The 12,904-nt window shown below is 34.2% G+C and overlaps 2 protein-coding genes across 3 annotated transcripts; both read left to right on the top strand.

Annotated features, from left to right (window-relative positions):
- The first annotated feature begins 1,792 nt into the window (after window positions 1-1,792).
- On the top strand, window positions 1,793-5,301 carry LOC120133351 (protein phosphatase 2C 16-like). Of its 2 annotated transcripts, XM_039149956.1 has the most exons (6): window positions 1,793-2,000; window positions 2,142-2,540; window positions 2,624-3,622; window positions 4,027-4,374; window positions 4,469-4,574; window positions 4,767-5,301. In XM_039149956.1, the coding sequence occupies exons 3-6, from the start codon at window positions 2,801-2,803 to the stop codon at window positions 5,099-5,101; spliced, it is 1,611 nt and encodes a 536-aa protein (XP_039005887.1). In that variant the 5' UTR covers window positions 1,793-2,000; window positions 2,142-2,540; window positions 2,624-2,800; the 3' UTR covers window positions 5,102-5,301. The 2 variants fall into 2 exon arrangements, with proteins under 2 accessions (XP_039005887.1, XP_039005886.1); XM_039149955.1 differs by lacking the exon at window positions 2,142-2,540.
- Window positions 5,302-7,408: 2,107 nt separating this feature from the next.
- LOC120133354 (solute carrier family 25 member 44-like) lies at window positions 7,409-9,118 on the top strand. The gene has a single exon (XM_039149958.1). It carries the CDS (start codon window positions 7,951-7,953, stop codon window positions 8,974-8,976), a length of 1,026 nt encoding a protein of 341 aa, XP_039005889.1. The 5' UTR covers window positions 7,409-7,950; the 3' UTR covers window positions 8,977-9,118.
- The last annotated feature ends 3,786 nt before the right edge of the window (window positions 9,119-12,904 follow it).

Below are 12,904 nucleotides of genomic sequence, written 5' to 3'. Positions count from 1 at the left end.
TCTTTTTTATTTATTTTTGTGCGTTACCAACGTAAGTTCGGTTAACAAACTTCTCGACTTGACACCAATTTCCCTGAAATAACGAATACAATCATTTATCCTCCTTTCCATCGTTTAAATAAGGTGGTCGGCAACTGCGAAAAAACAAAACAATGACAAAAGACTTTGCATGGGCCAGCCTCCTCTTCGAGTTATGTCCACCTACCGAAGTAAATGATAATTATGGTGAGAAAAGAGCATAATTTCATTCTTAACCATAATGATGGATTTCATAATAAATTGGTACTGAGAAGGTTTACATAACAAATTGGCCTATACCGAGGTAAATGATAATTAAATAGTTTTTAATAAAATATTATATTTTAATTAAAAGTATACTTAAATAAATATTAAAAACTTAAAATACATCTCAACTGAATCCATTTATTATATAAGCACAGAAAATGAAAAAGAAAAGATAAATAAAATGGTAAGAGAAGAGCATACTTTGATTCTTAACCATAATGATGGATTTCATGATATATGACAATATGGTGTTTTATGGCTCTATTTTTAATTAAACTAAGATGATTACAAAATAGTATTTGTTCTGAATATTCTCAACTATTTGACAATAAATGTTCAATCACATTTGTGCTCATTGATGCTCGAACTCATATCTTCTAGAAACAACAACGATTCTTTTAACCACTAAGATAAATTATTCGTGTTATTTTTAAATGATAATACGATAAGTAAATGATTTACACCGTTTCGAGATGAACTTATGTCAAGGGATGAGTTACCAGCATTTCGGTATAAGTGAGCAGTGTGCTTTGCTATCTTTTCCGTTGTCTTGTTAAATTTAACTAGAGTAAATGAATAAAGGTGGATCTATTAGGATTCATCTTTTTCTTTCAAGTGATTCTTGTATTATGATTATTGCGATAGAAAATTATGTTATTCCGATACATTAGTGTTAGTCATTAAAATAAAAGATTTGAACGCCTTTGCTTTTTATGATGTTTAGTTGAATGATTCGTTACTCTGTTTTTATGTATGAATTTTCAATTAATTTATGTATTTGTATTAGTTTAATTTTTGTTTATTTTAAATTTGAATACAATTTTAATATAATATGATATAGTTTTGATGTCATAAAAATAATTTAATATCAATGCATTTTAAGGTATTATGACATTGTTTTGAATTTACATGAAATTATTAATGATACGAGGACTATGGATCCAAAACTTATAAAACGATAATTGGTAATTGACTATATAGACATTTAAATTGACTGTTTATCAAAAGAAATGAAAAATTACTAATGATGATATTAATGTTATGCCGAGTAAAATTGAAATGAGAATATTACTAATGATGATATTAATGTTATGCTGAGTAAAATTAATTGATGATATTAATGTTATTATGTAGAATTTGTTATATTGATTATTAAGATTAATAATAAAAAAAGGGGGAAGAAAAAGGCACTTCCTGTCCTAAAAGCACGTCTGCCATTTAATTATTAAGATTTCATACTTTACTTACCAAGAAAAAAGCAGCAGTTTTGAAGCAGATGAATTAATGGTGAAAAACAGAAAAGAAACACAGATGGATTGGATCAGATACATCACATCGCATGGGGTAAAAGACATTAATGGGTGTGGGTCTGACTTTTCAGAGTGACGGAGGCACGTGTCCCTCCTCAAAGTTTGCCCCATCAAAAATCATGGTAAGATGTCTTTATGTAAGCACTGTCCTAAGCACTTCCTGTTTTAAAAGCATTCAATGATGTAAGATAATTACATGTATACGTGTCCCCCTAAAAAAGAATCCATCCCCCCAACACATTATTCCTTTTATTTTCTTCTCTTCCCCCCACACCATCCTAAGCCTCAGCCTCAGCCTCAGCCTCGGCCTCGGCCTCCCCAATCCCAGAACATAGCAAACAATCTAGGGGAAAAACTAAAGGAGGCTTCTTGTTTTAGGGCCACTTGATTTCCAATTTTCCACTGGTAAGCATCATTTTAATCATTTCTTCAAATAAATTTGATATATTTTTTTCCTTTTGTTTAAGAGCTAAAGGTCAACTTTTTAGTATATCTACAAGATCTTTTTTTTAGATGTTTCTTTCTAAAGACACATAATTCTGGCAGGTTCTTGTTGTATGGGGTTGGTTTGTTTGTTTGAAGGAGGAGAAAGAGAGTGAAAGAGACCCTTGGCTGAGATGGGTTTGCCTTAGATCCAGGAAACTCAACTTGTATATACCAAAAAGTTAACCTTTTTAGGGCTTCCCCAGTGGTTATCTGTGTTTGTTTTAGCTTTATCCTAGGTTTTTTCTCATGATAACTTTTGACTTTTATGGTTTTTTACATATAAAGCTTTGAATTTGGTGTTTACATTTTTTGCTTTATAATTTGTTTAAAAAAGGGTAGGTGGTGTGGACAGGTTTTAATTACCTTCTTTCTCAAAAGATGAAGAATCTTGATAATTTGTGATTATGGTTTGAATTTCATTAAATATAAGGGTTGATCCGTTGTGCTTTACCAGATCTGGTTAGTCCTATATTCATTTCTGCTTGCATTTAACTCGTGCCCCTTCTAAAAACTTTAATCTTGGTGTATTACTGTTTCTACAGTATGAACAGATTGTAGGGTCTCTGAGATTCATTGCAATGGAGAAGGTATTGATAGAACCCTATGACTTGGTCCCAAGCGTGTTGCTGGAAGGTGATAGTTGAAGATGAATGGTAAATCGTGGTTCACTCTTTAGAGATTTTAAGTCGTAATAATTTGTGGAGTAGAGGCAGGAATTGATGGCAGAGATGTCTCCGGCAGTTGCAGTGACGCTTAGTTTAGGTAACTCTATGTGTGAGAACTCTGGACTCGCAGCTCATGTGGAAATCGCAAAGATCAAGCTTGCAACCGATGCAGCAAACTTGTTGTCCGATTCTGCAAAGGTCATTTCTCAGGAATCTATTTCTTGCAGCTATGGAAATTGTGAAGAAGATAAGGACAGAGTTAATATGGTGGTGATGTCGGAGGGTGTTGGGGAAGGAGCTGATTCGTCGAAGATGTTATCTGAGAACAGAAATAGATCAATTGCTACTAGTGAATCGATGGCTCAGGAGAGTGAGGAAGATGAAATTTTGTCAGTGGACACTAATGGGATTATAAATGAGGGGTTGCTGGTTTTAAATGCAGGTTCTGATATAAGCTTGCGAAATGTGGAAATTGAAAGTGGTCGAATTCTCGCAAAGGCTATTATTTTGGGAGAGTCGAACATCGAGCAGGTGCCTACAGCTGAAGTTCTTATTACAACAGTGAATCCAGATGCAAAGCTTTCTGATGGGTTTGATTTAAAGACCTCTGAAGTGGTAATTCAACTGCCAAATGAAAAGAATCTCAATAGAGGTTGCCGGAGTGTTTTTGAGTTGGATTGTATACCCCTTTGGGGTTCGGTGTCGGTTATCGGAAAAAGAACGGAAATGGAAGATGCTGTTGCTGTTATGCCTCGGTTTATAAAGATTCCCATCAAAATGCTTATTGGTGATCGTGTTTTCGATGGTATCAGTCGAAGTCTGACTGACCTTACTGGACACTTCTTCGGTGTATATGACGGCCATGGTGGCTCACAGGTACAACATTCTTCCGAAATCCTGGTTTTACATTTTAGCTCTATTTTTTAAGAAGCTTCGAACATTCTTGAATTGAATTAAATGATAGTTGCTATCTATATCAAGGGCAGAACTAGAAATTTATTATAGCGGGGTTAAAATATTTTCTATTTTCCATAAATACAATTTCTTTTTAATGGAGGGGCCTGATAATTTTTTTATTTATTTTTCAAAAATATATAATTTTTTAGTATTAATTAATAATTATAAAAATTGGCGGGGGCCAAGGGGAGCCAGTGATCTATATGTTTTTTATGGCAATTTGGATGACTGCAATGTGCAACATTTTTGTTTTTCTGATTGTAGTGACTCCTTGATCAATTCATCATTTTCTTGCTCGTTAACCTTATCGGTATCTCATGCAGGTGGCAAACTATTGTCGTGATCGTATCCATGTGGCTTTGGCAGAAGAGATTGGGAGCATTAAAGACAATTTATGGGACGACACTAGCAAGGAAAATCGAAAAGCACAATGGGAGAAGACATTTACTAGTTGTTTTTTAAAGGTTGATGATGAGATCGGAGGAAAAGTTAGCAGCGGTAATGAACATACTTCTGGTGCTGGTTTTGAACCCATTGCCCCCGAAACTGTTGGATCAACTGCGGTGGTGGCCTTGGTTTGTTCGTCGCATATCGTTGTTGCTAACTGTGGTGATTCAAGAGCAGTCTTGTGCCGTGGCAAAGAAGCCTTGATACTGTCTAGTGATCACAAAGTAAGACAATTTAAAAGTCTTGGGATTTTCTACTAATAAATAAAATAAGCTTTCCGTTCCTTGAAACTGTCATGTTTGCTTTATTGATTTTCAGCCAAATAGAGAGGATGAGTGTGCAAGGATCGAGGCATCAGGAGGCAAAGTTATACAGTGGAACGGACATCGTGTATTTGGTGTTCTTGGGATGTCAAGGTCCATTGGTATGTTTATTTCTATCGTAGTTTGACCTAATACGCCGCCTCTCCCAGCGATAAAAGAAATAATGCTGTTGCAAATGCAAAGTCTTCCATTTCATTTCAAGATGCTAAAGCTTGATTTTTATCATACTTGTTTGATAAATGGAACTTTGAGTATAGTGTTGCATTTACTATTTTTTTTATGTTAATTCACAGGTGACAGATATTTGAAACCGTGGATTATCCCGGATCCAGAAGTTATGTTTATTCCTCGAGCTAGAGAAGATGAATGTTTGATTCTAGCCAGCGATGGGTTGTGGGATGTGATATCAAGTGAGGAAGCTTGTGAGGTGGCTCGACGGCGAATCCTTCTCTGGCACAAAAAGAACGGTGTTCCGTCTCTGGTTGAAAGAGGCAAAGGAGTCGACCCTGCCGCACAATCTGCAGCTGATTACCTTTTGATGCTGGCCATCCAAAAAGGTAGCAGGGACAACATCTCTGTAATTGTTGTAGACTTGAAAGCACAAAGGAAGTTTAAGATCAAATCATAATTAAAGTCTCTGCCGCCAATCATCTAAAGTCAAGGCACCATAATAGCTGACATATTAGAGTACTAGTGAAATACATAGCTCCGGTCCATTACTTTTTCTTATGGGCTTAATGTGTGTACAAGAACAGAAAATGTGTATTATAGAAGTGTTGTTGACGTATTGCCTATGTTTTGGTATAAATGGTGCCAAGCTTTTATGCTTTATGTGTACGCATACACGCATATATATTGAGATAACGGTTGAAGTTATCATCCCTTACAAGCTAATTGGTTGAGTAGGATTTTGAAGAGGTTGCCGCTCTTGCTTTATGCTTTCAACCAACCTTGCTTTGATCCGAACCTGCTCAATGCTTTGCTTCAAATTCATTGGCTCTCGAAAAATGGTTCGTCCTCGTTGGCTTTTTCATTGCTGCAAAACTGCCATGTATGCATACCGGTATCTGATATATACTTCAAGGCTATTTATAAATAATGTATCATTGATTATTTATGGGGTTTACTTCCTTACCGGAGAGATAATGTCAAGAATAAAATGTGTGATGGGCCCACCGCCATACTTGGTTGTGATAAAGTTCCAGTTCTCCTGCATTGGTTTTTCAGATGGCTTGGTTAATTGTATGGAAAAAGAAGATGGCCATTCCTATAGCATATTTTAAGTCATGAAGAAAACAGTGGCTAATTCTTCCTGGAAGTAGTATGAGAATCAACTCGTGAAGGTAAACTGCAGCACATGAATTTGCCATTTTCATCCACCTCCATGCTATTGCATTCCCTTTTAAGCTTATTCCAGTAAGTCCATTAATAATATCTTGATCTCGAACCTTCCAAGAAAAGACGAAGTTAAAATTACTCGAGATTGAATCCCAGTTTGAACCTGCAAACAACCTAGAGAATTTGGCTTCCTACAAGTTCAGGATTCAAATCCCAACATTTCCTACTCTTTTCAATCTAATAATTCATCAATACCTCTTAAAATATCAAAAAGTCGAGAGCTTCTACTAGAATATCTGGATCTGGAGTGGATGCTATTGTATATCGAAGCAAAATATAGAAGAGGGAACTCGAATGAGATTTAATGTGGATGAGAAACAGTGATAAGCCTGGATTGGTTAACTAAAGATGATCAAAATCTCACTTAAAACGCGTTCTTTATCTTGAACTGCATCAGCTTCTCTATACACCTTCAAGAGGGACTCGAGAAACAGTGTTTGTATTCTAGATGACAGCAATGTAGGCAACCTGTCGAGTTAGCTACCACATCTGTCAGCAAAACGGTCTCTGTTCTGTATACATTCATCAATGAAAGCAAAGATGACAATGATTGTGCACAGGCCACAAAGAACATATCTGTCATCTACAATGCCTGAAAATGAGGTCGATTATAATTCATCTTACTGCTCACAGTACATTTAGCTCGAGATAAGCCATCCATGCCTGTGTGAAAGGAATATGATACAGAGAAATATACGACATCAAACATCCCCTTGCAAGTGTGTGATCAAACCCAGAACCTCTAAGGAGTACAATCATTATTTTAACCACCGAAATTGCTTGAGAACATTGGAAGTTAATAAAAGGATGTACGGAACCATTTGTAAAGGCCCTTCAATTGCTCATTCAGAGTCGCAGAAAACTCAATACTTGACACTCTTTTGCCAGTACCAAGCACTTGCTCAAACATCAAAACAAGTGTCTCATCAACACCATCCAAAACCACATCACACGGCGTAAATCTCTGCAGAAAAATGTAACCCCATATGAAGAATCATCAACAAAATTAAATAAAAATCAGATCTTTAGATTAGCAAGCATGAAGAACATGATTGAGAGAGTTAGTGAAATGCACTTCATGAACAGCAAGTTCAGAAGCATTGAGGACCAAGTACTCGGTTGGTTCCACGATGCTGATATTAATATTAACTAAACCAGAGAAAGTGCAGGCAAATAGATCAAGCGTGAGATAAAGATCATAACAACAGTCTCTTAATTCCTGCAGACATCATGCTCGAACCCAACTTGATTCACATCCTTTTTTAAATTAAATTAATACTAATTGATTGGCATAGGTTAACAAATGTTGGTGAGAATGCGCCTGCATACATCGAACAAAATAACTAATCCGCTCCTAATGGATATGGATTCCACGTCATGTTACATTGTCTCCCTTCGTAAAACAACCGGCTTAAATTCTCTGCATCACAGCATACACTACACAAATAAACAAAACTCTCATTTTATTGACACCATCAAAATCTCAGCGTTACCGGCCATCCAAACGCTCTAAATCTAGTTATTCAATCAAAACAATCGTAGACAATAATAACCTTTCCGATAAACAAAAAAAAAAGAATTAAAAGATATCTAATCCATAACCGACACTTGTCCGTTCCGCCTTCTATAACTGTACGTCTTATTCTCTTTCGTCCCCTTTTTTTCTACCTCTAATCTCCGGTCACCCACTTCTCTTCTTCTCTAAATCTCTCCGCAATATCAAGGAGCTCTCTCTCACCGGTTAAAAGTTGTCGCCGGGGATTACAATGGTTGAATATCCGGTAAATGAAGTATTTATGCTGTGATTGGTCTTTTTATCCTTTTTTTTTATTGTCAGTACCCAGAGAAATGATAGATCCGTTTATTGTGATTCACGTTCGATCCAGAATTTGGTTCCACAAGAGAGAAAAAATCCCTTCATCGTTGCTTTTGTTTTGCCTTAATCTCATCAGAAACGGTGATTATCGACTCTAGCGGTGGTGTTGGCTTTTTTCTTCCTTTTTTTGGGGTGAGTATACGGTTTCGGTGTCAAATTGTTGATTTGGAAGTTTGCGGTTTCGATCTTTAAAACTGGGAAAGATGAATATAAGGGTGGCCGAGGAAGAATCGGCTCAAGAGATTCATATCCCAGCCGATATAGATTGGGAAATGCTCGATAAATCCAAGTTTTTCTTCTTAGGTGCTGCTCTGTTTTCAGGTGTTTCAGCCACCCTTTACCCTGTAGTTTTGGTTAAAACGAGGCAGCAAGTGGCTCAATCTCAACTTTCTGGTATCCGAACCGCCTTTTCTATTGTTAAACACGAAGGTTTGAGGGCTTTATACCGCGGATTCGGTACTTCTTTAATGGGAACAATCCCGGCTCGAGCTCTTTACATGGCAGCTCTTGAGGTTACCAAAAGTAATGTAGGCAGTGCCACGGTTAACTTGGGTGTTCCCGAACCAACCGCGGCGGCAATAGCTAACGCTGTTGCCGGATTAAGCGCTGCAATGGCTGCACAGCTTGTTTGGACCCCGGTCGATGTGGTAAGCCAGAGGTTAATGGTTCAAGGAACCCACCCGAGCTGTAGTTCACCTCGTAGATACGTAAATGGGATCGATGCGTTTAGGAAAATAGTTAGAACGGATGGTCCGAAGGGGTTGTACAGAGGCTTTGGTATATCGATTTTAACGTATGCTCCATCGCATGCAGTGTGGTGGGCATCTTATTCGATAGCTCAGAGGCTCGTTTGGGGAGGCATTGGATGCTACATTTGGAAGAAAGATGATGAGAGTAATAATAGTAACACGATTAGGCCGGATACGAAGACGGTAATGGCTGTTCAGGGAGTGAGTGCAGCCATGGCCGGAGGGGTATCAGCTTTGATTACAATGCCACTGGACACAATCAAGACTAGACTGCAAGTCCTGGATGGGGAAGAGAATGGGAGGCGTGGACCAACAGTTGGGCAAACTGTTCGGAATCTGATTAAAGAAGGTGGATGGCTAGCTTGTTATAGAGGGTTAGGGCCCAGGTGGGCGTCTATGTCAATGTCTGCAACAACAATGATCACTACTTATGAGTTCTTGAAACGGCTCTCAGCTAAGAACCAGGGCTCCTTCATGTAATACTTTCTTTCTTCTTTCTGGCTTCTTTCATCTCTGACTAAATCATGCTTCTAATGTTTTTTCTTCTTTCTCAGTTAGTCGTAAATCTGGGTGCAGCTTCTTTTTAATCTCAATACGAATATAAATCTCTTTATTTCTTTTCCACTTTGCCTAATCTTTGATAAAGAAATCTAATTATTAAAGGATTTTAAAAAAAATTATGGGGTCGTGTTTATCTGACTTTTTCTTTCTTCCATTTGTCATCAAATTTCTAATAATAAATCTCATTCGATTCATTAAAAAATGGGAGTGGTGTCTTGTCAGGGGTTGGAATAATGGGGAGTTGATGTGGAATCTAGGGTTTTTTTTTTTTTAGATTTTACTGCAAATCTTGCACAAGCATTATATTACATATATATATATATATATATATATCTTAACCTGCGGATGATAGAAACGTTTCTTGTGGTGGGTCTATCTCCATACCTAACTCAGCTAATCAGATTTGGATAGACATGGGAATAGGGAAATTTGAAGCATTTAATTAATGGCTTTATTCTTAATTTAGCTTCTAAAGCACAATCATTTTTATATTTTACATCTTAACTAGTATTACTTTTTAAATTTGTATTTTAAAGTTTAAATCACCATTCTTTTTAATTTATTTTTTAAATTATCATTTTTGATCTAGTTTTGTTAATACATATTGTGTTACGCTTTTATTGGTATTTTTATTTTGAATAAATTGTGTAAAAATATTAATTTTAAAAAATAATTTAAGGTACGAAATAAAGTATATATTTTAAAGGTTAAATGAGATGGAACGTTAATTATTAATCATAAATTTGAATAAAGAAGAGAATTATAAATATTTATAGGCTTAAATATACAAAACGTGTTCAACTTATGTCCGTTTTTCCGGTATGAGAACGGTCCTTAAGCCTTTGGTCCAACTGATTTTAAAAATATGGGAGTCGCCACCAACCATTTTTAAAGTGAGATTGGACCACATAAAATCAAGTAATTTTAATAAAAAATTGATTTAACTAAAATGCTAGTTTTGGTCTGCGAAATTAGAAAACGGGTTCGGGAGTTGATTACATGTGGAAAATGATTAATACCCCTATAACACCCAAAATTAGTATCTAGTCGATTACCCATTGCTTTGATTTGGAAATTTGTGAGTTCTTGTTTTTATTTAATTAATGATTCACCATGATACAATTTTGGAAAGATTATCAATTTATTAGAAACTGATGATAGTCCCCAGGCATAAGCGAAAATTATATCATCAATCCCTAATAAATAGATATTACCTCGTTTTTGAAATTATGATTAAAAAGGTATTAATTTATTTAGAAAATTCACAACAGTCCCCGGGCAAAAACAGGAGTTATATTGTAAATCTCTAATAAACTAACATTACTTATCTATTTTTAAATCAATGCAATGCAATACAATCAAACAAATAAATTATTAATCCTAGTTTAAAGGGACTAAAACCTAACCTAAAATTGAGGCTCTAATATTAATCCTAATAAATTTTCTAATTACTCTAATTAAAGAATTAAACTAACTAAATTTGAAGTTTAAGGCTTAATCTAAGTCAAGAGTAAATTATTTGTTAGGGACCTAATTGTACTAAATCTAAAGTCAGGACTCTAATATTAATCCTAGATTAAATTTTAGCTATTTTTATTATACTCGAATAATTAAAAATAGAACCCAGAGCACATGCGGGAACTACTTTAAATTATCCCCTAATTAATCTAGATTAATGCTTAAATAAAAAAAAAACTAAAAGTTTTGCCTAAAGTCAAGAAATTTAATCTAGGATTAAAATCAAATAATCCAAAAATTAAAGGATAAAATTAAAAGGAATTTATACATACGGAATAAATATATAAAGAAAAAAATTCTAGAAGTAAAAAAATAAAAAAGTAGAAAAATATTATATTGAATAAAAAATAAAAGAAAAATAATTAATTTAGAAAGACAAACCGAATTTAAATTAAACTAAAATTTGAATCCAAAAATAAAAAACACAAATCAGAGAATAAAATAAACAAGGAATAAGAGAAAAAATTAGGAATATAAAATCTTGGAAACAAATGTGGAAACCAATTAAAAAGAAAAATAATGGAAAAAAAGTAAAAATAAAACAATCAGAATTGAGAAAAATAAATTTAAAGAAAAAAGAAAATAAAGTAAAAACAAAAAAACAAACATGAGAACTAAAATTATCTCCTACCTGTGTAAAAATAAGTGAAGCTTATAAGGATACAAATCGGGTCATCGAGTCATTTAATTGAATTCAACACTTAAAATAAAAAATATTTTTTAAGTTATATATCAAAAAGAAAAAGAAAAATTCTCATTCAAGATTCATGGCTGATTTTCATCGAAAAACCTCAAAGAAGACTAAATCTCTATAAATATATATTTGAAAGTCTTTTTTTCTTGTTCATTGGTTTCTTCTCATCCGACGGAGTTTAAAAAAAAACTGAATTCGATAAAAAAAAACAAAAATAAAAGTAAAAAAAGGACAATTATCTTCAAACAGACATTACAATTATCTTCAAACATACATTCTTTTTATTGACTAGTATTTTTCAAATTACAAAACTTAGGGTGACTCTCATTTTCTTTTTCTCATCCCAAAAAAATTCTCTTTTTCTTTACGTCTATTTATAGACTCCCAAAAACCTAATAGAGAAAACTGTAACATTTTTGTTCATTACAAATATAAACTATGGAAAGTATGTTAGAAACACCAATTAAAAGGAAAAAATCCTAAAATCCTAAAATATCCTAAATTACTCTAAATAAACTATGGAAAGTATAAAGCTAAATTTAATTACAAATATTCAATAAAATAATTAAAAATTCGTAATGAATTAAAATCTCTGTATTGGGATCGTATCTAATTTTCTGCACACATTATCTTCACTAAAATAAGCATATCTTGAGTTTCTGATGTCCGATTGAGGCGTTTCAAAATGAGTTGGAAAGCTAACTGAAAGTCGATTCAGTTTCAAGAAGATATCATGCCCTAAAAATGTATGGATATTGTCCAAAAATTTGTTGCAAGTCAAATGATGTATCGGGTTTCAAATTTTTCTTCAATAAAAATATCCGAGTCTTGTAAATGGTAGGCCAGACTAAAATTGGGTATTACATCCAATTTATTGTCTAACGTTTATTTCGTTCCAAGTTATTGTCTAACGTTAAGTGACACATGTCACAATCTCATAATTTTGATATTTATTTTTAAAAAATTAAAAATATTATTATGTCAATGACAGACAATTAGTTTTTTCCGTTAAGTGACACATGTCACAAACTCGTAATTTTAAAATTTATTTTTTAAAAAATAAAAATATTATTATATTTATAAAAAACTTATTTCTTTTAAATTACAAAAAAACCTCAAAATCCCCAAATCCTAACACTAATCCGCCGTCGCCATCCTTTCTGGCCACGACCACTGCGCCGACATAATCCTTGTCATCATCCTAGTTATAAGTCGTCTTAGTTGTTGTCGATTGGCCGTCGAAATTGCTTGGGATTGCGATTTTCATCCTAGGGTTCATGGGGTATAAAACGTTGATTCACTATCGATCGACCGTTGATCAGTTACGATTTCATAGGGGTTTTGATCGCCGGGGAAGGTGAGGTCGGGTGGAGCTTCGTCGACGGTAAAGGGCAGCAATCGGCGTGGGTTTAGGGGTTGAAATGAAAGTTTTGAGGTTATTTATAAATTTATGTGTTTTATTTTTAAAAAAAATATAAATTTTTAATTTTATATAAAAAAAATTAAAATTACCATATTGTGACATGTGTCACTTAAAGGATAAAAATAACGGTCTGTTGGCTTGACTCATTTTAAATAACAGAATGAAACGTTAGACACCAAATTAGAACGAAATAAACGTTAAGCACTAAACTG

The sequence above is a fragment of the Hibiscus syriacus genome, unplaced genomic scaffold (genome assembly GCF_006381635.1).
Source record: "Hibiscus syriacus cultivar Baekdansim isolate YM2019G1 unplaced genomic scaffold, ASM638163v2 tig00110578_pilon, whole genome shotgun sequence".
NCBI classification, from domain to species: Eukaryota; Viridiplantae; Streptophyta; class Magnoliopsida; order Malvales; family Malvaceae; genus Hibiscus; species Hibiscus syriacus.
Note: the sequence above shows the minus strand (reverse complement) of the source record. Positions and strands in the feature narration are given on the sequence as shown.